The following is a 25,255-nucleotide window of genomic DNA, read 5'->3' as shown; positions in this document are numbered from 1 at the left end:
GACGCCCAGCAGGTCCTAGCAGGTCCCAGCAGGTCCCAACAGGTGCCCAGCAGACACCCAGCAGGTCCCAGCAGACGCCCAGCAGGTCCTAGCAGGTCCCTCTAGGCGCCCAGCAGGTCCCAACAGGTCCCAGCCAGCAGACGCCCAGCAGGTCCTAGCAGGTCCCACTAGGCGCCCAGCAGGTCCCAGCAGGTCCCAACAGGTGCCCAGCAGACGCCCAGCAGGTCCCAGCAGGTGCCCAGCAGGTCCTAGCAGGTCCCACTAGGTGTCCAGCAGGTCCCAACAGGTCCCAGCCAGCAGGCGCCCAGCAGGTCCTAGAAGGTCCCAGTAGGCGCCCAGCAGGTCCCAACAGGTGCCCAGCAGGACCCCAGCAGGCGCCCAGCAGGTCCTAGCAGGTGCCCTTCCATGGGGCTCACTGCCGCCCTGGGCCCCCACGCATGCCAGCCGTGCTGACGTGGCCTGCCCGCCGTGCCCCTGCTGTGTGTTGGCCCGCGTGGGTGTCTGTGGGGCCTCTGCCCTGACCGCCACTCTCCTGCTGGCCCCGAGCCGGTGGCTGGTTTGTCCTAGAGACTTTATTTTCGGGCTCGTGAGAGGGAGTCGTGACTTGCAGGATGCGGGAGATGGCTTCCGCCCCCGGGCTTGGAATCACACGCGAGGCTTTGCGTGTCCATCCCATGGACAATTTGCCCTGCACGACTGAGAAGGCCTCACGTCTCTACGCCGCGCAGGCCCTGCCGCATGTGCCTCCTACCGCCGGGGTGTGCGTGGGGCGGGGGGGCGTTCAGGGCCTTTAAGGTGGGATCACATCAGGTTCCTTAAGTAGGGACACGATCCAGGCCAAACCCTATGGGTGAGTGAGACTTGAACGGAGGCCCCGGGCACACTGTTCCCACCCCGCGTGAAAATTCACACAGGGCTTCAGGCCAACGCAAGGCAGCAAGTCGCGTCGCTGGAACCACCTGTTGAACCCCGGCTGGAGCTGCAGTGTCTACACCCATCCCTTCCGTTTACTAGGAGATCAGAGCAGAGAGTGGGGTAGTGGGAAGCCAAGCGGGCAGTAGTGTGACAGTCACTTTGGGTCAACTTGAGCACCTGGGGCGCCCACTTCTTTGTCACAGGCTGGCCTCCTGGTTGCTCTACCTTTATCCAGGGAGGGGCTGCTTGCCTCGCGCTGGCTTCGGGCCCCAGGGGGCCGCTCACGGATCGTCCGGGGGCTCCTGCTGCGCTGAATTTCATGAGGCATATGCCAGCCTCTACTTTTTTTTAAAAAAATAATGTTATTCAAGCTCCTTATAAGCCACAACCTGGAAGACCTCAGCTGCGTCCAATGCTTTTGCAGCATAGGGGGCATATTTTCCAGAAAGCACTTGTGTCCCTTCGAGGACACCTGTCTGGCAGTTTTGGAGAAAATGGACCAAAGAGCCAACTTAATACCCAAGCTTTGGGGTTTGCCACAGTCATGGAAAACATCAAGCACGAGGAGCAGCGGAGTCTGAGACACCAGATCGTAAGCAGGGCTCTTGTACCACCTTGATGGACTCCGTGCTGCTGAGGTCCCGAGGGGCAGCTGTGCTAGTGGCTTCTAGTTAGGCCACCCCGGTCTAAAAGGTGATAGTAATTTAACATCCCCTACACCTAGGACTCTAACCTCCTGGGATAAGACACTGCTTGAGTGCAGAAGTCACGTCAAAGGACCATCCAAGGGGCTCCCATGCGTCTCCGAATGTGTCTGTCAAACACCAAGTGTGGGGTGTACATGGCCAAGAGGCCTGGGCTTCGTGGCCTCCAAGCTGGTGCTATTTTAGGAGGAGGCGTAGGGAGGCTCCATGGCCTCTGTAATTGCAGAGTTGGAAACAAGAATGTCAACCGAGGAAGGGCTGAGCGGATTATGGGCATCTGTACAGTATGGCGTCATTTAGGAGTTGGGTCTACAGGTTCTGACCTAGGAAAGCAGGACATGCTTGGTGAAATGTCATGAGATATCCTATGTAATTTTTTTTTTTTATGACAGTCACAGAGAGAGAGAGAGACAGACACAGGCAGAGGGAGAAGCAGGCTCCATGCACCGGGAGCCCGATGTGGGATTCGGTCTCGGGTCTCCAGGATCACGCCTTGGGCCAAAGGCAGGCGCCAAACCGCTGCGCCACCCAGGGATCCCCGAGATATCCTACATAAAACAAAAATCACACCTGCTGCAAATCAGTAAGTAGAGTTTGACCCAAAATCCGAGAGCATGTGTGTGCATGGCTGACGGCCCAGGCTCAGAAAACAGGAACAGCACGAGCTAAATGGTTAGTTAGGACCCTTAATAGGAGACTGGGTGGGGGACCTTGGGAAGGTCTTAACTTTGTACAGTTTCCTAAAGAGTTATGACTTTTAACTGTGTTTTGCTGTATTTTTTTATACAAGAAAACTCAGATTTTAACATTTTGGAAAAGTAGGTAAATGACCCATGGAATCCAAGTCACTCATTGGCACAAACCCATTTATTACCCATGTGACTCTTGGGCACATCATTAATCTCTCCAAAGGCTGAACGTTCTCCTATCGTAAATCAGGGAGGATTCCTATTTCTGACTACCTCCTTAAAATTCCTATTTCTGGGATCCCTGGGTGGCGCAGCGGTTTAGCGCCTGCCTTTGGCCCAGGGCACGATCCTGGAAACCCGGGATCAAATCCCACATCGGGCTCCCGGTGCATGGAGCCTGCTTCTCCCTCTGCCTGTGTCTCTGCCTCTCTCTCTCTCTCTGTGTGTGACTATCATAAATAAATAAAAATTAAAAAAAAAAATTCCTATTTCTGGGTGCAGTTAAAAAAAAAAAGTGAATGTTGAAACAAAATCACGTGTGAAAATACTTTGTAAACCGACGAGTAAAGCAGGAGTAAATCACAAGAAACCAAGGGTCTCTAATTTCCCTTTTAATTGTATGGCCCCAGTGTTTCCTGAGAAGGCAGGTGTCTTCTCAGGCTGAGGCCCTGGCCCTGGGCCCGATGCCCCCGCCGGGCAGAGTCCGAGGTGACCTGGCCGTAGACGGAGCCTCGAGGCCTGAGCTGGGGGTTCACTCCGCCTTAGGTCCCCGATATGGCTTTTCTCCCGACGATTTCCTGCCTCAGAGCAGGACCACCACCGTGATGGATGGAGCCAATCTCCCCTTTACGCTGGGATCCACAGGTAGGTTCGAGAGAGCTTTTTGGCACAGGTGGTTCCCGCCAACCCCCCCCCCCCCACGCAGGTGGCCACGTGCTCAGAGCAAGGGGCCCACCCACTCCGACAATGGCGACCACTGACAGGGCCTTTGACTGCAGCTGGAGCTACCAGAGCCTGGAGCTACCTCAAGTGACAGGCCAGTGGGCCCGTAGGCCGCTTTGAGCAGACCTATCAATTCTAAAATTCATGCTTTCACCCTATGCATGCATGTTGCATAAGATTATTAAGTACCTGTTAACTTTTTATTTCCTCCCAGCTTTCCGGAGGAGATAGCTACCTACATGCACCTGGGTTAAGGTACAGATTCTTCGCAGCATCCCCAAGAGCTGCTGCTTCACCCTGCCCTGCCTTCCCTTCCCTTCCACGGGCTCTATCTAGCCCAGCCAGTCTGCCTCTGCCTTTGCTAGAAGGTCCTGCGTGTGGCATCACAGGTGGTCTTGGGTCTGGGTTCTTTTGCTGAGCACGCTCTGGGATCCATTCAGATCCTTCAGTAGAGCACTTCCTTCGCCTTTTTTTTTTTCCCCCCAAGGGGGCGGGGGAGCAGAGGGAGAGGAAATCTCACACAGGCTCAGAGCCCAGCCCCGAACCCGACATGAGGCTAGATCTCACGACCCTGAGAGACCCTGAGAGCGTGACCTGAGCTGAAGTCAAGAGTTGGACGCTTAACCACCTGAGCCCCCCCAGGCGCCCAATAGTTCATTCCTTTTTACTGCTGAGAAATAATAGTACGGACGTACTAGAATTTATCCACTGGGCTGCTCGTGAACACTGGGTGGTAGCTATTACAAACACCAACACTGTTGCTTCCATTCCCACCAGCAGGGCACCAGGGGGCCCACAGCCTGCGTTTCATCAATACTTGCCGTGAGTTTAGGTATTTCGTGTTGTGGTCGCACGTCCCTGAGGACGCGGAGTTACCTACTTTGGGGAGACGTATGTTCAAATCTTTAGGTACGCTGCATGCAAGTCTTTGCGTGCGTGACAGCGTATCTCATTCCATGTCACTGCTATCAGGATCTGCCTACAACAGATTTGGGAGGAACAGAGGATAGTCTATGTTCACAGGTCTTGCAGGTTCACACCGCTGCCCTGACTCCAGGCATGTCAGGACTGGGTTTCTTCGTAGTAGGCTCAGCAAAGCCCCATCAACGTATTTCTCACTTTGCATGCTAATAAAGTTTTACACTTTGTGTTTCATGTCACCTTATCAGTCACTGAGAACTCCTCTCAAGCACCCGACTGACTTAGCTTTTTTCAATCAGTATTGATCAGAGTCTAGAAGTAGCTAGGAGGCAAGACAGAAATTTTGCTGCAGAGATCAAGACTTCCCTGCAAGACAGAACCTAGTTCCTCAATTAAGTATTTAAAACCACGATTTTATGGTATTGATTACAGTAAGCCGTATGGCCTAGGGCAAAAATGATTTTTCCATGGTTTCCCAACGTTCACACTGCACTATCAGCATGTCGAACTCTGCCGGCAGGACACAGATGTGCTGTATGTTCTCCAGCTCAGGACATTAGTAAAAACACCCACTCACCTTCTAATGCTTGTGGGACAGGCTCTTCTTTCACCTTAAAATGACCTCGAAGTCCGTACCTGCCGGACCATCACCACTCATGAATGGTTTCCCAATATTGCAGACATGTCAAGCGCGAGAACTAACTAGAAATCTCCCATTCTCTCGTACTCGGCACCGTACATCCTACTCAGCTATCCTGTTTCATCAGTAAGACTCGGAGCCTGCATCCTCTGGGCTTTTCCTAGCATGCAGCTTCAGACAGTGTTCCCACGAGCTGGCCTAATGCAGGGGGCGGGCGGCACTGACCCACGGAGCCAGATATGGCTTTCTCCTTTATTAAACATTAAAGCACAAATGGATGGTCCCTGCGGGGAGGACTATAGGACAGCAGGGCAGGAGGAGGGGATACTCGGGGAAGGTCACACAGCAGAGACCCATCTTCACAGAAAAGGCTCAATATTGATTTCCAGGGAGGAGCAGGGCATGGTCAGCTCAAATTTGGTGATGACGTCAGGATGAAGGACCCCAAGCTTCCCGATGCTCTGACCCCTGGCCAAGATCTCTGCGCATCTCCCGGGGAAGAAAGCAGAGCCTGAAAAAGAGAAGAGAAATCAATGTTTCTCTTGGTAAACGTGTCAACAGACATTTAACACCTAAGGCTCACTAGTCTGTGAAAAATGACTTCTTTAAGCCACAGGCTAGGAAACCAGAGTGCTGTCCTCACACTTTCTAATCTTAAAAAGAAATATTTGATATTACAGCAAGGAACTCTTACAAGGAAAAGGCTAAGAGAAAGATCAAAGTCAGGGCCCTGTATGGGTTTTTGTTGATTGTGGGATTTTTTTTGATTTTTAATCACAGGGCTCTAAGCAGGAAGGATCAAGAAAAGGAGGCTGGAGGAGCACAGCTGGAGAAGTCCTGGGGGAGCTCCAAAGGGAGGAAGGACAAAGAGGAAAGAAATGTAAAACTGATGACCTTGCATGGGAAGAACCTGTTCTGAAACAGGTTTTTCCATAGTCATCCCTGCTGGATTAAAAAGTCCACCCTGAACTCAGTTACTATTCAAAGCTTACTCTTTTCTACGTTATTACAGAGAGAAACACAATCTGCATGGTCCTCGGTGGCCTTGACCCCCATTCCTGTTGGAGGAAGCACCTCTTCAGCAGTTTCAGAGCATCGTCTGTAAAACCACAGCAAAGGCCAGCAGCAAACAGGTCTGGGCTGACCCAGAGTTACTTCAAGACACTCAGAAAGTACTCTTCCTCCGGGCGTCAGCGCAGACGGATGGCTCACCAAACTGGTAACTGTTACTGAGGTTCACGCAGCTAAAGACAAGCAAACATGCAGGCCCACTCCGCACTCACTGGCTGGCGAGAGCACAAGAGTTCGACGCTCACTCCCTACTCAAGTTTTAAAAGAAAAAAAAAAAAAAAAAAAGCTGACTCACTTCACTTGCCACCAACTTGAAAAGGGCTCAGGCCCACAGCTCCTGACAGATTCAATGCAAACGTTTACTGGCATGAACTATAAATACCCAGCGGGCTGGGCCGCAAGCCTGCAGCTGCCGGTTCAGTCAGTGCATTATTTATGAAAGGATAAACTGCTGAGTCTCTACTACCAGCTCCAAGGTCAACATGATGAAGAAATCCAGCAGGGTGGGGGCGGCACGCTGCTCACAAGTCAGTACCAGCTACACCATAAAGACACAGGACCATTACACATACTTCCCAGTCAGCCCAGACAGATGTGTTTATGTTCCCAAAAAACAGTTTTAATCATCATTCTGAAACAACTCCAGAGCTCCCCTCGGCTGAAATATAAGGTGGCCTGTTCCTCACACCCCCCCCCCCCCCCCCAACTAAGCAATTCTCCGCTGTCTCAGGGAAGCCAGACCTTCACTGAACTGCACCTGCAACTCCTATTTGGCTTTGCACGCTGCTCCACACTTGGGGGCGGGGGCTGAGATGGGGCTGGAACACAGAAACAGAATGGCTAATGCAGAGCCTCAGTGACAGGAACTCACTGCACCTGATGACGGGGCCTATTTTAACACTATCAACACAAAAACCCAATTTATAAAACTTTCCCCCACCTACATCTCTGAATGACAGTGAGGCCTGTACAAAGGGCTGGTGGTCAGTGGGGTGACCCAGACTTGGGGAACCCTCCTCCCACCATCCGTCACCCCTTCCTACAGAACAAGAGCTTAATACCCTCCACTAAGTGGAAAAACCCACCGGCCTACTTTTAAAGGCCATCCAGAAAGGAAGCTTAAGACCTCCACTGGTAACCCTGCCATGTTTAAGAATCCTCACTGTGTATCAAAATCCTTCCTTTTTATCTACAAATTCCAATTTGATTGGATTCATTTTAACTGAAGCATAAAACCAGACTATTTTAGAATCTAAGCCAGATGTGCTAGTTCTAAACAATGTTAGCAAAATAAAGCTTAAGAGATAAGAACTTAGGATTTTTACTTCATAAAACAACTTTTGGAATCAGCACTTTTTTAGCACAATTCAGTTACATTCTTCTTTAGTGAACAAGCCTGATAATGCCATCTGTCCCTTTCTCCGGACATTTGGAGCACACTTGGCTTCAGGTCATTAACCAGTCAGGTACTCAAACAAAAATGTTCCTATCACTAACCGCAATTTTCCCCTCTTTCCAAAGAAAACTGAAATTCATATTACACATTACTTAAAACATCCAAGTATGAGAGCATTTTAAATAATGCAAATACCAAAACCCTCAGCCCAGCGCACAGGTCCGTGGGAGCCACTGCACACCGTAGTCAGCCCCGAGCCAGGGGCCTTCCCTGCACCAAAGGGGGCCTCTGGCCTCACCTCCAGTGTTGATCCTCCCCTACACACCCACGTGTAAAAATTAAGTTCAAGAATGGATTTCTGTATAAACTTTGCTGAAAACTACACACTTCAGCCTGCAATGACCAGGATCATTTTCTTACAATTTTTCATTTCTCACAAGGTCAGATTAGGACCTAAGCACTTATGACCTGCTTCCTCTTCGGTCAGTTAGAGCAAGGCTACAGTTCGGTTCTTCACAATCACAAGTTGAGAGCACACAACAGGGACTTCAAAGGCTACAGAGAGAAACCCGACAGGTATGGGCTAAAAACACGGAAAGAAAATATAGACCGTGTGGCTTAAACCCATCTTCGCAGGCAGAAACAAAGCGCTCCAAAGAAGGTAGCCGAGAGCACTGCTTCACTGCCGAAGCAAAGGGAACACAGCCGACCACGCTAGCCATCAGCCCGAGCTCAGAGACCAGAGCACCTCCCGGCAGCAGCACGGTGCTTGGGCTCAGTAAGTCCGGCAGATGGATGGGTCGTAACGCTCGAGCTGGAACTGGATGCAACTTAAACCAGTCTTTCCAGAAGATGTCACGTCCAAAGAGAGGCTCAGTGTGGGTCTGGGCTTGTAAGAAACTAGACCCGGATGGCAGGCAGAGGCCACTTTAAACTCAACAAAAACCAAACAGGCACCTCTGGAGAAAGAGCAGCCTGCTGGGTCTAGAGACAAAGTTGCCAATTCAAGGAAAATCCTGTTGCCCTGTGGATGGAACTCTAAAATTCAAATTGTAAAAAATGTAGTTACTACTGTTCTTCACCTGCCTAAGCCGAGTCCCTGGTTTGTTGTAAACGCTCCAATTTTCAACCTGTGCCAAACGCTGGCTGGCACAAAGCCCTGAGCCCACTTTTCCACCTGGTTCCCTACGCGGATTAAACGCTCAGCTGTGCTGGTATCCATCACAGCAAAACGGCCTCCGACATGAAACAGACCCGGGGGAAAATAGTGCTCTTGCTGGAATCCATGTGGAAGCCCAGACAAAAGAAACATCAGTTAAGCACAAGCAAGAATTTAATTTCCAAAACTTAGTGGGGTGTAAGTAAGTCCCTTAATTAAAGCTTTTGTAGCATCTCCTCAAGGTCTGTAATTGTCTCTCTGTGCTCAAGCGGCAGGACCACTTTGAGGACCTTGGGGGTAATTCCCGGCCAGTAACGCAGCACAGCACCCAGTCTTTAGCACATTTTCTGGCTAATTGACCTTCAAAGAGTTTGTGAGCTCCTGCTCTTGCTCGTTGCCAAACACCTTTCACAGTTTCTTTTTGCCACGTCTTTCTTTTCGAGTAATATTATAGGCCCAAAGTTTGGATAAGCTTTACACATCGAGTCATTCCTATAATTTTATGAAGCATCGGAAGTAGAGGTTTAAGGCGGTAACTGAGCAGACCCCTAATCCCAACGCGGGACAGTGTTATCAAGCATGAGGCCCTCGATGCCTTAATCTTCAACCCCCTGCCATTGGCTATATTCAACTAATTCCTCTGGTGCTTTATGTTGACCATCTCTTACAACCATCTACGCATAATTTTATTTTTGCCTTTCTTCACATCACTAAGACATGCTTTGGGGTTCAAACGTGCATACTGTTAAGTCCCTGCAATTTGGTACTGAATCGCTCCAAATTTTCTCCAGTAAAAAGGTAAGAACAAAATAAAAAGGGACAAGGAACTCTGGGAAAGGACTGAGTGTACAGCTCATACGTCACAGCAAATAGCAGAATCCATCACTGTCAGCTTAATACAAATAACCCATATGCACGCTCCCAAACCCTGGGACAAAACACAAAATGCGGGATCCCTGGGTGGCTCAGTTGTTTAGCGCCTGCCTTCTGCCCAGGGCGTCCTGGAGTCCCGGGATCGAGTCCCACATCAGGCTCCCTGCATGGAGCCTGTTTCTCCCTCTGTCTGGGTCTCTGCTTCTCTATCTCTCAATAAATAAATAAAATCTAAAAAAAAACACACACACACACACAATGCATAGTCCTACAGATACAGGAGACCACTGCGCCAACTAGTGTGCTTTAAATCTAAGTAACTGATTATGTAAATGGGTAACGGGACAGGAACACCCGCTTAACAGGCAGATTCTAGGGCTGGCACCACCAAACCCGACCCCTCCTCTTCTAAGTGCCTAATTCGAAATACAGAGAGAGATAAAATAATCCATTAAGTGGTATAATAATCTAGCCTAGGAAAACACGAAGGATAAAAAAGTCCCCAGCATTCCATTCTGGGGTGAAGGGTAGCGTGGGGGTGGGGCAGAGCACAAGGGGCTGAGACACCCTACACAGGACTTGGCGCCTGGTCTCCACCAGCGCTCTGACAGGCAGCAACCTTGACTGTCGCACTCTGCCGCTAGCACCTCAATCTCCCTTTCATTTTCTGAGTAGCATTAGTCTAAAGGAAGAGGACAGACAAAACATAGGGCCTCTTTTTAAAAACTGAACACACACGTACACCAAATATGGGAGTATGGGAGTTGTTCTCAAAGTTTTAGAGCAGGAGTTGAAGTGTCCCAGCAGAGTTCTACAAAGTGCAGACAATCCGAGAGGCCGGGGGGAGGCACGAGGCAGGCGACACATTAACTTACAAAAAAGAAAAAGCTGTTAGATGAGGAAACAGCGTAACTATGGAGCTATACACCCACACGTTTTTTTCCCAATCTCAGTCCACTACGGGTTGGGAGAAAATATTTCTAACAAAGATCATTTCATTTGCAAGTGGAAACTGAGTAATTTCCAACTGGTAATATAAAATACCCATTTTCCCCCAGATGTATACAATTCTTCACCTTACATCTGAAGTGAAATATTTATGGTACCTAAAAGTCTTTAAAGAGAGGGGACCTAATCCCTTGAGTTTAATGGCTATCTTTCATCCCTTTCGGAAGATCAAAAGAAAGAAAAAGCCCTTACACAACTTTACAGTGCTAATCCCAACACACCTGCAGACATCATTAACTCTTAAAGCGAAGGCAACCGGACGTGAGGGGAACCAGTGGCTACTTAACCCCACAGCACGGAACCGGGGAGGAAGCCTGTGCTCACGGCGACATCCTTTCGAGACAGGGCATAGCAAAACCCCTACTGCAAATAAGGACTGGATCCTGGAGACTATTCTTAAGAAGTAATCAGCAAAGCCCAGACTATCTAGTCTTCTAACAAAAAGAAGAAAGGTCTTCAATAAAGGACCTTTTAAAATCAATCACCACAATCAACGATACATACTTAGAACTCCAAAGTTTCCGGTTTTACTTTGTACAGACAAATCTCTAACTTATTTCCATGGTTATCACTTTTTAACTTTAACATCTACTTTAAAGTCGAATCTTATGTGCTTCTTATACACACATACACATATGTAAAAACCCAAAGGAGGTCAGCAATGTTAGAAGAATTTAAATGCGATCCATCCAATTCCAATTTTAAATCAGTCTCAAGTTTACTTGTATAAAACCAAAGGATTTTTAACTTCAGGTTAAAGAGTGCCCTGTCTACTCATTTCAAAAATTCCTATTCTAAAATAATGCCATTATCCTGCATATTCCTGACACTTAAGTCATTTCCCCCAAATGGTCACATTTCTTAAACATTCATAGAATGGTTTTAGAGTAACAACATCAGAAACAAAAGGTATGGATCTCCTGCCTTCCTGGGCTAATAAAAGGATTCTTTTCTTGTTTTTCTACCTAATAAAATCCTTTAGGAGACAATTTCTCAAACCAAATATGAACACCTTTAAGACTCTCCACAATTATAGTGTAACAATACTAATAATGATAACAAGACTATTGTAGGGCTAAGTGGGAAAAGAATGGGGATATGGACTATAGAAGACTGTACCTGTAATTTCAAAATTAGTTAACTTATTATTCAAATTGAGACCACTGGCCAACCTCACACATGTAATTATGATGGACAGCTTAAGTTTCAGAGTTAGATTTCTGCTAACAAGTAGGGAGGGCAGAAGAAAAAGGAAAGAACACGGACACCGTTAAAGGCAGACTGCCCTGCCTTCTATTCCTCTCCTTCCATCCCCAGGAAGGGCAGGGCCTCAGTCCCCGGGCAGCCCTGGCCGAGCCCCTGAGGACAGGCAGGGTACAGATGGGAGAAAGTGGAGCACAAGGGGATTAGGGGACTTGCCCAAGGCAAGCAATAATAGTAGAGGCTCCAGAGCGCGCCAAGGTGCCGGTGGCCACTGAAATGGGGCGCCCTTTTGTGTGTGGCCCAGAGGCACAGATGGCCTCGAGGATAATGTTTTCAAACTTGTGGTCAAGCTGTCCATTTCATGTTTGCAAACTTCTGGTTTAAAATAAAATAAATAAACATAACTTAAGATGAAAAAAAAAAAAAAAAAACCAACCTGACCACCTCTAACCTCATATCCAAGTATGCTCTGTAAAATTAATAATACAACAGAATACTAACGAAACCCAACAAAACCTAGAGCCTTCCAGGGAAAACAGAACTCTGTTTTTTAGACTTCACACAACCACAGGCACACTTAAAGACTAAATTCCAGATTCTTGAGACAAAGACTGAACATGAGCAAATAAGCACCAAAGTGACGCCATCTAAAAAGGCAAGGACAAAGAGCACATATGTTAGAACTGGCGGTAGAGCCTGCTTTTGAAGCCTTGAAACTCCTGCAGACTCTGAACACTGGAAACGACTTCAGAGAAGATCTCGTCCATTTCTTTACTTTAGAGATGAGAAAATGGATACCAGAGAGGCTAAGAAAACCATACAGCCAGCTAACAGCAGAGCTGAGATTAGAAGCACAGTCTGTGACTTTTTTATCCGGTGCTAATTTTCTGAAGGGCAAAGGTGAAAATCCACCCTGTGTTTACTCTGGAGAGTATCTATTTCCAAAATGCCTTCCCAAACGGACCTGCCTCTCAACAACTCTATGATACAGACGGACAGATCCCATCATTCCCACTTTAGAGATGAAGAAACTGGCACGGAAGGATTAAGTCCTAAATCACTGGAAGCAACATGCCAGGATCTAACAAAATGGACTCTTTCCCATCATTTTAACCAGTGTCTATACCATCTTGGGGTCTGTATTTCAACTTAGCTTATATTCATATGTCTAAAGACATTTTTAACATTTTCATCCTATGTGTCATAGCTTGCCAAACTGTTCTTAAAGTATTTTATGTTGGAGTTGTTTCCAATTATCCACTGTTATACACAGGGCTTCTATAGTACATATTGGTTTTTGCTCTTTCTTGGTTTCTTTCCCTTTGCCAAAAGCAATACCACACAAGTAAAAAAAAAAAAAAAAAAAAAAAAAAAAAAAAACTTTGTCTAGCTCATTATATATCAAAGTGTTAACAGACTTCTAGCAATGGTAGTTGCAACAAACCACAAACTTAGACTAATAAGCATGATGTTGATCCCATCTCGCACAACACTAATTAGCAACTACTACTTATTTTAGTTCTACTGGTAGAGGGGGGAAAATGCTTCAAAGAAGCCTTGGAAAATAATTCCAAGAGAACATCTCTGTTTTCTCTGTTCAGAAAATATAATTCAAATGAGCTAGGAACCTGCAGAAATTAAGAGAATAATCAGACACTTTTCTCTTCTGGAAGGAGAGTGCCAAAGTACAGCGGCTGAAATAACAGCATTAATAAAATATCTGCCAGCTACCAGTGAGTATCCAACACATCAAAACAGGTCTTACCGTAGAAACAGGAAGTTCTGGAGCCGTTTAGAGCAAGGCCTTTTATCTGAGAGTTTTGCTCTAGTGTTTACTCTTTACGGCCTTCAACATCACTCAGAAGAAATAAAAATCCTGGAACTACAGTCACATGGTTTTCGTTTACAGTAAGGCAAGTAAACAGCTGCCTATATTTGCTGTCATGCTGGGCAGTGTTGCTGTTCCCCACATTTCTCCTTTTCTTCCTGAATATGCTTTTCTTGTGTAAGAGCATGGCTGTCACCATGGCATCATTTCAGAGGGCGGGGAGATTTTTCTATTGCACTGAATTAGCCCGTTTTGTTGTTGTTGTTGTTGTTGTTAATACCTGAAATTATTACAAAGGGACCAAATTTCTCTTCCTTCATGATTAGAAAGGCAGCTAAAAATCAAAGCATCTCTTAAGTTCACATTGATATACATCAAGTGAACTGAAGTCAAATCCTTTCCTGAAAAGAATGTTTTTCAAGGAACAGAAGGGGACAAGTAAGAGCAAGAGGAGGGTAGGAAGCACACCCGAAACACAGAAGGGCTACAGGGACTGCAGCATGGTGAGGGCGAGGGGTTCTAGGTACAAGCTACCCACCTCACCCCTGGCCTGTGGAGCTGAGAATAACCTCCCGGCAGGAAGATTACATTCCTGACCCCCAACCACCTGAGCCTGTAGGTCTCCAGGTGTTTCCAGGAGGGAGGAAAGGGTGCCTGCATCACCCACGTGACTGTTAGCATTGCCTTCTCAAATAGGTCAAGATCAGACCAGTGCCATTGAACATCAGTGTAAAGCAAAATAAATCAAGATCCAAGCTCTTAACTGGGACCTTGGTGAAGTTAAACTGTCCTATCTTTTATATAAAAGCAGTGGGAACACCTTAAATGAAGGTCAATCTGAGGGATTCCTGCAATGATGTAATAGAGGACGAAGCTAAACGGCAGAAAGGAGTCTTCTCTAAATAAAATATGGGAAAGGACCTCTGGAGAAGGCATATCTAAGGAACGTCTGATTACAGTTCTGCTTCCCCGTTGCCCGAAAGTCCACAGTAAAATATTTGTTTCCCATTTTTTTTTTTTTTTTTTTTAAGATTTTATTTGACAGAGCACACGAGACTGCACAAGCCCGGGGAATGGCAGAGGCAGAGGGAGAAGCAGACTGTCCACTGAGGAGGGAGCCTGATGTGGGGCTCGATCCCAGGATTCCGGGATCATGAGCCGAGCCAAAGGCAGACACTGAACATACTGAACCACCCAGGTGCCCCCGCATTAATCATTTTTAAACAAAGCAGATTATGGATTAATATATTTTTTTAAATCAGTAAGCATTAGACTCCCAGAATCTTGCTTGCTGAAGGAAGGAAGGAAGGAAGGAAGGAAGGAAGGAAGGAAGGAAGGAAGGAAGGAAGGAAGGAAGGAAGGAAGAAAGATAGATAGATAGATAGATGATAGATAGATAGATATTTGTTCAGTGATTCTTAACAACCTTCTAATTTCCTAAACCAAGCTACTAGCTCCTGAGCAGTGGGAGTTACTACACAAACTATACCTTTTGGCTCAACTAAGCAAGGAGGGAGCAAGATGCAAAAGGTGCTGGCATTCAGTGGAATGACTCTGTTATTCTAAAAGAATAGAAGTAAACCACCATCACCACCCCCCACCCCAACCCCCAACAATCCCACAAATACCTCACTCTGAGTAAATTCCTTGGATGGGAAATCTGGTTACGAAATTGCATAGTACTTTGAAAAGATGATAGATACCAACATTTGCTCCAGCTCCAGGGTAAATGGGACCATATACAGAGTCCTCTACTTTGATACATAATGCATTTTTGAACAGTTACCAAAAAACCCAAGTATAAATATACCATCAGCTAAAGGTTTTATAAACCCGTTATGGCAACAATGTTTCCTTTTAGAATATCTCGGAATCTTATCAATACTATGTGATTAGGGTCACACTTCAATTTCTAATTACCTCTCTATACATATAAATAAGACATGTATTTTAATGTTGGAAAAGACTGCAAATGGACTAAGAGGGCTGGGCTAATTAAGAAGACTATCATGCCAATTCTGTGGTTGCAAATTTCTTGAAATAGTTCCCAAGACTTGAATAATAAGAGGTTTTCTTTTCTTGAAAGAGTCTGATCGATTCAGATATTCTCAAGTTTCTCCTGTACCTGTTCAATCTAACTAAAGGACTTCCAAAAAAAATCATTCCATTTTCTAAAGATATCAAAGATAAAAGTTTAGATCTCTTCTATTCCTTCATGGATTCCAAAAGGCATTTACCATAAATTTAGGTTAAGTTAAATAGTACCATTAAAAAATGTTAAGAAGCACTGATAAATAGCATGTATCAAAATCTCCAAAGCACACAGAAAAAGCAAAAAAATGGGATCCATTCCTCAAATGTACTTAGGATAAATTACAAACAGGTAAGGGGTTTAAATGTAAAATTATGAAACACTTAAGCACTAAAAGAAGCATGGGGGAATTCCTTCCTCATCATGGAGTGGAGGAAACATTAGGATTCAAAGTTCAGAAGCAATAAGGAAAAAGATTAGCAAGTTTTACCATATAAAAACCTACATGGCAAAAAAAACAAAACAAAACAAAATGATAATTTAAAAACTCCTGAAAAATGGTTGGACATAGGGGCGGGGCCGCTGGGTGGCTCACTTGGTTTAGTGTCCGCCTTCAGCTCAGGTCATGATCTCAGGGAGCTAGGAGGGAGCCTCACGTCAGGCTCCCTGCTCAGAGGGGAGCCTGCTTCTCCTTCTGCTCATGCTCTCTCAAATAAATAAGATCTTTAAGAAATGGTAGGATTTATATTACAAAGGGTTAATATCCCTAAATGCATAAAAAGTTTCTAAAAAGAGAGAAGAAAAAACCCAACATACCTAAAGAAAACATAAGCAAGACATATGAACAGGCAGTTCACAGAAAAGGAAACAAAATGTCCTAAAACATGAAAATGTTTACTTGCTCATAAGAGCACAAATTAAAACTACAGCAGACATCATTTTCCTCCTGAAAAGACTGCCCCCAAAATACAGAAGTCTGACAAGTCTGGGAACAAAACTCAAGGGAAAAAGTCCTCTTGCTGGTGCTCCTAGGTTTGTGTAATGTTAGAACACAAGTTCTCTGGGGTGGGGGGCGTAGGGGTGGGGGTTGTCACTAGCTAACAAAAATATGAATTTACCTTTTGTCCCAATAATCTCATACTTCTAAGAGATCAGTCCCAAAAAAACACTAGCAAAAATACCAAATGACATATGCACAAGGCTATTCATCGTGGCATTATTTGCAGCAGCAAAAGACTGGAAACAGCCTAATTATGCCCACCGAGAGGGAATTAGTTGAAGAAACTGGCACTCTAGTACAGTGCTCTGCAGAGGGAAAGTGCCAGACGTCCATGTGTGGCTGCGGTGACCTCCAATGTAGATTAAGTAGAAAACAAGGTACAGAGCAGTATATGTAAAGTATCAACTCCCCAGTTGAGAATGTGGAGAATACACACACAGATTTTTAAAAAACTACAGAAAGAAACTGAAAACTAGTAAAAACCATAATCTATACAGGCAGCGAGGGAACAGTGTGACCGCAACAGAAATAGAAGCTAGAATCCTTGAAATAGACTTCATTTTGTAAGCTGTATCTTAAGTACAAAGAGAACTGCACATAACATTTAAATTGTTGTAAAAATCATATTGGTTGTCATTTTGAAAAACAGGTAGAGTGAGCAAACATAAGCTCACTAGGAACCAAGATTTTCAATGTAAAGAAGAGCTACAAATATAAAGCCAAGTATATTCGATAAAAATCCTCTAACCCTAAATATAAATTAGAAAGATGCATAAGAAATCAATGTTTTCTCATTTAAAAAGAAAAAAACTCTCTGTAGGACTATCATAAATTAAAAAAAAAAAAAAAAAAAAGGATCCCTGGGTGGCGCAGCGGTTTGGCGCCTGCCTTTGGCCCAGGGCGCGATCCTGGAGACCCGGGATCGAATCCCACGTCGGGCTCCCTGCATGGAGCCTGCTTCTCCCTCTGCCTGTGTCTCTGCCTCTCTCTCTCTAAAATTTAAAAAAAAAAGAAAAAGAAAAAAAAAATTTTCCCAGCCCTGCACACCAAAGTCCTAGAAATGACTTCTTCAGTAGCAGTAAGCAACCTCAGCACCCAAAGATCTAAATTTGATTTCTCACTAAAAAGAACCAGGGCCACCTGGGAGATATACCGGCTTCCAGGTCTGCCACAGAAAATATACATGAGCCCAGAAATGTTTTCTACATTATCACCGGCTTTAGAAAAAGACCCCTGTATCCAAACATTTCTCCCTCTTCATTTTATTTTTTATTTTTTTTTCTCCCTCTTCATTTTAATAAGAATCTCCTGATAAAGGTTTCTCAAGACTTAAAGGCTTTTCCCTTTTCTTCCAGAATCTTTCAAAACCCTCAAGAAGCTGAGGAAGACAGAAATCCCCACCCCAGGGCCTGTGTGTCCCCCAGACCAGGAAAGAGAGAGTCAGCATGCAGTCTCAGAGCCTAAGTGGTTGGGGCAGGGCGGGGCGGGGGTATCTGCAGGTGAGCAGGGCACAGCCTTAGGAGGCAGAGTGATGAGCAGAGCAAACATGCAGGGGAAAGACGAGTCAGTTCACAAACAGGAGCACTGCTCAAGTAAATTAAAAAGTTAGGAATAATGAGAGCCGGGTTTCCCTCTGTTGAAGAGATGCACAAATATGGAACAAGCAAAGACTAGAGTGAACCCTGAAGGTCTGCAAGGAATTGGGGGCACTGCCATGAATGAACTTATAAATACATACATTTGGAAGAAAATGTGTGTGTACATACGCATGTGAGTAACTCACACCCCCAACAGCAATAAACACACCCTAAATATTGGCTTTTACATACCATTCCCCAAGAAACAGAACCAGGAGAGAGACACGGGACAATGGAAAGTCCCAGATAAGCCTAGGAATATCTTCTTGTGCCCAAAGCAAGAGAGGGGTACTAAGGAATAGGAACATGTTGAAAGGATGCACAAGCCAGCTTGAAGGAACACTCACTGGCCAAACTGGGGACAATGTGAGCATCACCATAAATGGTTATAATGGATTAAAATATTGAATAAGAAATAAGGAGTCCCTACTGATACAAGTAGGAAGACACATTCAGAACAGGACATTTAAATAGTTTCAAAGTTCTTCCCACAAAATGTTCGCGATAACAGAGGGAGGAATAACTTTACAGGAAAGCCTAGTACTCACAGCCTGATTAGACAGCATCAGTTATGAAATAAATGGAGACTGTGTGCCACTTGAGAGGACTGCGTTGTTTCTGCAGCATTCCTCCAAAGATGCCTAACCTGAATCTAACAGGAAACCACAGACAACCCAAAAATCAAGGGCTGCACTAACGTAATCACTGGCTTGTGATGTTCCAAAGTGTCAAGGTTATGAAAGTCATTGTAAAGACTATTCTAAAACCCTTCAGAAATAGACCAGTGAGACATGGAGGCTGCAGACAACCCAGGAGTCTCCGATGGAAAGGATGATAAAACTTGCATGGGGTCTCAGGATTGGGTGGTGGTTAGCATTAAGAAGAATGAGGTTTTCCTGATTTTGAGGATTATATTGTGGTTCTACAGGACAATGTCCTTTGAAGGAAATACTGAAGCATTCCGGGTAATGGGGCATCAGGTAACTTACTCTCCAACAATTGAGAAAAGACTGTATTTGCATTTTTAAAATAAGCTTGTAACAGTTTCAAAACTTTAAAAAAACAAAACAAAATGTGGCTTAAGTTATAGGATGCACCTCTGAAGGGTGCCTTCATCAAATTCTCAAAGTTAAAAATTACTGCCCTAGTTCTATACTTGGAAAGAAAAGGGAATACTAAATTTGAGTACATCAAAGGGAAATGGACATTTTGAAGATGGGCAAATTCAATATACTTATTTGCTTAAACCACATCTACTTCAAAAGAAGTGAGAGTAGTTACTGGTTTTAAATAACTCCCAATTATTCCTTAAGAACGAACTCTTTTCAGGGCACCTGGATGGGCTCATCACTTAAGCATCCAACTCTTGAATTTGGCTCAGGTCATGATCTCAGGGTTGTGAGACTGAGAAAGGTGGCAGGCTCCTTGCTCACCAGGTAGTCTAAGATTCTTTCCTTCTACCCCTCTGCACTCACTCACTCTAAAAATAAATAAATCTTAAAACAAAACAAAAAAAAAAAAACTTTTGCTTTTAGGCCACTGGACAGCTGGATGGACAGATCTTAAGAAGGAAACAACCTACCTAAATATATGCATACATGTTTTGTTCTGTCATAGTATTTCCTACTGTTTTGGAAAATTCAACACCTTATTTCATTTTGTTCCTTTATTCTGACAAAATATTAGGTATCATGGGGATCCCTGGGTGGCTCGGCAGTTTGGCACCTGCCTTCGGCCCAGGGTGTGATCCTGAAGACCCGGGATCGAGTCCCGCATCGGGCTCCCTGCGTGGAGCCTGCTTCTCCCTCTGTGTCTCTGCCTCTCTCTCTCTCTATCATAAATAAATAAATCTTAAAAAAATATTAGATATCATACATTATTTTAAAGTGACTGTGTTAAGGAATTTGAGCTTATCAGAATAAAATAAAAGTCACTACCATATTATATTAACTCATATCATTAACTCTTCAAATTACCAAAGAACTTAAGAAATATGAGCTGAATCAATGTTTTAGCAGATTTTTCCCTTTTAACTCAGTTAATGAAAAACACTCTGAATTTTGCAGTACCTGGAAGTGTACAACAGCATGAGATACCTGGTTTTCCTGAGCAATAAGACCTGGAGGCCATCCAAGTCCTGACATCTGAGTGCTGATTTAGGAGCAGCTGGACTCACAGCAATCATGTCTCATACTCACAATACACCACTCCATGTGACAGCAGGACCTGCTGTTACTAAAATCTTAGAAGCCACATACCCTCTACCATATTTCCTGGGAATGGCCCAGGTCTTCATTAGCTGTTAAAATACACACTGGAAATAAATTCCAGTGGTTAGAACAACAGCCTTCAAGACAAGATCCAACAGCGTCCATGAGATGAGCGATTATGAAGGCGGCTGGAATGAAACCTCTCCACATGTGGACAGGAGAGGGGATCATCAAAACTGTGCTCAAAAGTCAAGAGTAGGGATCCCTGGGTGGCGCAGCGGTTGGGAGCCTGCCTTTGGCCCAGGGCGCGATCCTGGAGACCCGGGATCGAATCCCACGTCGGGCTCCCGGTGCATGGAGCCTGCTTCTCCCTCTGCCTGTGTCTCTGCCTCTCTCTCTCTCTCTGTGACTATCATAAATAAATAAAAATTAAAAAAAAAAAAAGTCAAGAGTAAAGGGATATAACAACTGAGAGAAAGAAAAAATGATTTCGCTAAGAGTTAATTTTAAAATGATTTAGAAGTTAGCTTGAAACATGAGATTCTATCATCTTAGAGCTGGACAGCACTTAATTCTGCCAAGGAGTTCAGGCAGGTAGAAATTAAAATAGATCTTGTAAGGTAGGATTGGTTTTATCTTTGAAAAAAGAAGACTCCAAATATCAATGGCTTAAAAAACAGTTTATATCAAAGGCAGAGTTAAGTGCTCCAGGAAAATTAGGCCTTTATCCTGAACGGCCACGTGTTCAGTGGACTACTCCACGTTAGCCCTACCTAGGGATTTATTCAGTAGGTTTACCTATTTTCTATCCACCCACCCATCCATCCATCCTTTTAATCTTCTGGATTGGCCAGAAGGTTGACATTTAGCTTACCAGAATACATCGCTCCTAGGATTCACAGGATAGTGTTTGTAACCAACACGCCACAGCATACCCACCATGTGCCAAAACCAGCGTACCAAAGTTTGACCAATGTGTCAAACTGCTACTACCTGAGGAAAGCAAAGCTTTCTTATATGTAACATGAAAACTGAGTAGTAAAAGGTACCCTAAAAAAAATCCTCTAAACTTGCAGCATCTGGGCCCCTGAAATAAGGTAAAAATGAACTTCTTTGTATTTGGACCATGGTCTTTTCTATAGAATAGCAGAAGCTAGGTTCTAGTTTGGAAGCAGGAAAAAAAAGGAATACAAGGTGGCAAATAGACGTTTTCCCTACTATATAAATAGCTGTATTTAAGTAACTCCAAAGAATGGATTCATTTACAGCCTACATGCTCATAGGGGTAAAAATTAGTCCTTGGGGGGCAGAAAAGGAGGTATGAAGAAAAATCTTATAAATTACAATGGCTTGTGGCCCTCCAAAGCTGAACCCAACCTGCCCATCTTACTCCCTAGTATTCAGTTCCTCTCACTAGGTTGTCTTGGGCATCATAGGAATAGCACCGACACGGAAGTTAAAGTAAATGTACGCAAGACCAGTCAGTACTACAAACCATGGCGATAGATAGCTGTGACTCTGTGACTGCAAGACTTTTTACAGATCATGAAGCCATGTGGACAGGTGGCCCGCACATGCGTAGAGGCCGATGGCAGCTGCCTTGAGGATGTTGTTCATGTCTGACTCCAAGAGCTTCTGTGCATGGCTCAGGCTTTGAGGAATAAAAAGTTTCTAATTCAAAGTTATTCAGCACATCATTAATTACATCATGTGCCAAAAGGAAAAAACAATGACAATATCTGACTACCAGCTAGTGATTTTCTCAAGGGAAAAGTTAAATTCACTAATGATTAAGAAATTAATTTCAGCTGTTTTACTTTTGCTGTAAAAATTTAAATTTCAAAATGTGATTAATTGGCATATATAATTTGACACACTATAGTTTATATAAGTAAATAAACATTGTAACAGTTATTCAGTAGATAGAACTTTTAACTTAGAACTGTATTTTTAACCCCCAATTTCAAGAAGGTTTATACTTACTCTTTTTATGTATGAAGCACAGCTATACACAGAGTATACAACACGTAGGGGCAATTAGAGGAAAAAAGTCTAAAAATGTTCCCTAGGGGAGAGACAATAAAGTAAGTCGAGCAATAATTATGACAATATCTGTCAGATGGGAAATGGAGCTGAGTCATCCAAGTGGGACTTGGCATCAAGCACTCCAGTTTGCTGAGTAGTAAATGAGCAAGTAGACACACACACACACACACACACACACACAAAAGCGCGTGCGCAAAGTGAAATAAAACATGAGTGGAGAGAACTCTGGTACACGTATGAGAGGGAGGCAAAGACACACACTCAAAAATCCAGGGCTAAGTGAATTGCATGCTAACTGCTCGAGCTTTATAAACACTGTGGCCCCTGGTTCAGTGCTACCCCCTGTATGGGGATCACAGCGACGACTGTGTCACTGGTTTGAGGCTTTTGTTGAGAAGGTAACAAAAAATTGTATTTGAAGGCTTGCCTCGAACATGAAAAAGTAGAGAAGCAGAAGAATAGGATTGTTTTTACACAGAGTAATATGGTCGGGAAGCTTAAAAACAATTCAAACCTTTTTTTCTTTTAAACTTAATGCCTTAAGAGAGCGATGCCTTTGTTAGTGGTAACTAGGTGTGGACACATCATATGGTTCCCCCCTTTATTCTAGTCCAGAACATTTGTGTAAATCAAACCATAAATGGAACACCTTTACTTCAACAAGTTGTTCAACAGACCTTCTATTTCCAAGCTCATGTTACACTAAAAAGCAGTGCGAAGACCCAGCAAACCTCACAGTTTCACCCGTATTTTTTAGCATCTGAAATCCTTCACAGGTGTCCAAAAAGGTCATGACCTACAGGTCAAGTCAATGATCATTAGGTGTTACTGTAACAGAAGGGGCCTAAATAACCACTACTATGGGTACATATGGTACAGGATTAAATGTGCACATCACTTACACGGTTATTGTTCATTTCACAAAATGAATTCTGAGCAGCTTGAAAACTAGAATGATCAAAACTAAAAGTTGTAAAACCTGTCTCCCAGGGATCTTGTCCCAAGTTAACTGAAGTTTTCTGGAGAATTATAAATACATCAAAACTGAACTAGGTAACAAATTAAAAAGGGGAAAAAATACACACCAAATGCAGCCAACTGTACACAAAGCTTACCACCTCCTACAAGAAATTATTTTTGCCAGATTGCCCAGCAACCACGTAACTGTCCTAAATACAAAAATGTTGAGATTTTTTTTCTTGCCCAAAAGTGGTTTCTGAAAAGGATAAATGCATTTTGACATACATTATTTAGTTTGCAACAAACCACTAAAGAGAAAGAGCTGAGGGGAAGGTGAGAGGCATAAATATATATGCTGTAATAATCTGATCAAATGCCATTAAAACACTGAGCTGAACCCTTCTGAAACCCTCAAAAGGTTCTATAGTCTGCTAAAAAGTTAAAGGTTCTTTTTTTTCTCCTACCACTTAACTGCCCTTGTTCTATCATCAATTCCATAGTCTATCTCAGGCTATGTTAAGTGCAAACATGCTCAGCAAGTGAAAACTCTAAGACTAAGAGACCACGGCTTCTACCTCTGGCTGTAGTCATGAGCCAGGAGTGCTCCTGCACAACAGACTCGTCAGGCTGCAGAGAGCTACTGCCTTCATAATAAATAAGGTTACGCTCTAATGTCAACAGAACACTTTGGGATCAATGCAGTGATCGATCAAATGAGCTTCCAGATTTCTCTCACAATGGACAGGGCCACATTTCTCAAAGGGGAATCAAATTCTGTTCCACTCACCATGACCACCAGACAGCACAGCACAGCACAAAAGGAAGGTGGTGGCATTCATTAGAAAAGACAGAAGAAATTAGGTGTAACTGCCAATGAACTCACATTAGCAGGAATCTCTGATGAACAGACTTAGCTCAACTATAAATGCAAAGCCACCAGGGATTTTTAATTATTAAAAAGTACACCATATGCCAGAGTAACAGAAGACAACTCAGTAATCAAGAATGGTAGTTCTTAATCTGCTTCTATTCTTTTTGTTACTGTGAAGACCATTTCTTTGCAGAAAAAGCTATATGCAAAATAACAATAAATCGATGGAAATGATGTAGCCAAACACAACACTACTACCAAATTCCTGTGTTCACATATTTACTTAGGAGATCTATATGTACATCTACATGATCTATGTAATACATACATGAAGTTTTAGATGAATACCAGCTTTGCTACTGACTTTATTTTGACAAACCACTTACTTTAAGTGTTGATTTCTTTAACCATAAAAAAAGATCATGTTTGTCATTAAACAAAATAGACTTAGAAATGCCTATGAGAAATGAGGAACTATTATTTAGAATGACAGTAATTCATTTTGGTTTGATGGTTCTTACAGAAAGCACTTAGAAAAAAAAGATGTGGCCAATGCTGGTGATGGGGCAGCAGAAGTAAATACCTTGTTTTATTTTCCCAAAATAGCCAGTTTAGATATACTTAAGTATGTATTGGTCCAGGCCACCCATATACATAAAGAAGCTATACCAAAGCTTTTCAAACTCCTAAATCTAGGGCATTTCATAAATGTCAAAACGTTAAAACATTAGAATATTCTACTATGAAAGCCTAAATAAATTCAAAAGGAAAGAGAATATTGACTCTGTCCTCATACTAAATCAAAACCATAGTAACAACTTGGTCTAAAAAACTGAACATGAAGATCTACAACCACATGAAAAGGTTGAAGTTTATGAATGCATTTTCTAATAATAAAAAAAAAACACTCCAAACCAAAACAGACATCTACATATTAGGGAAATTAAGTACTAAGCATTACATATTTTAACACCAAAACAATAAAGGATTTAAATATTATTATAGATCTAGAATTATAAAAATCTGACTTTTAAGAAGATTGACACATTCTGGTTAGTATTATAAAAGGTTCCAAGCAGCACATATCGATGAAATTTTCCAAATGCTAAGTGCTGTAGCTCCTACCCTTCAGAAGTTTAAGTCAGTCTTC

The 25,255-nt window shown here is 43.7% G+C and overlaps 1 protein-coding gene across 3 annotated transcripts in view; it reads right to left on the bottom strand.

The window, feature by feature from the left end:
• Positions 1-5,049: 5,049 nt before the first annotated feature.
• The window catches only part of FARSB (phenylalanyl-tRNA synthetase subunit beta), a 70,557-nt gene continuing 50,351 nt past the window's right edge, over positions 5,050-25,255 (bottom strand). For all 3 annotated transcript variants that reach the window (XM_072812759.1, XM_072812758.1, XM_072812760.1), the window contains one exon: positions 5,050-5,322. In XM_072812759.1, coding sequence (XP_072668860.1) covers positions 5,171-5,322 — 152 coding nt within the window. In that variant the 3' untranslated portion in view covers positions 5,050-5,170. The remainder of the gene's footprint in view (positions 5,323-25,255) is intronic.

Source organism: Canis lupus, chromosome 36 (assembly GCF_048164855.1).
Source record: "Canis lupus baileyi chromosome 36, mCanLup2.hap1, whole genome shotgun sequence".
NCBI classification, from domain to species: domain Eukaryota; kingdom Metazoa; phylum Chordata; class Mammalia; order Carnivora; family Canidae; genus Canis; species Canis lupus.
The sequence above is the reverse complement of the archived record's forward strand: the minus strand, read 5'-3'. Positions and strand labels throughout refer to the sequence as shown.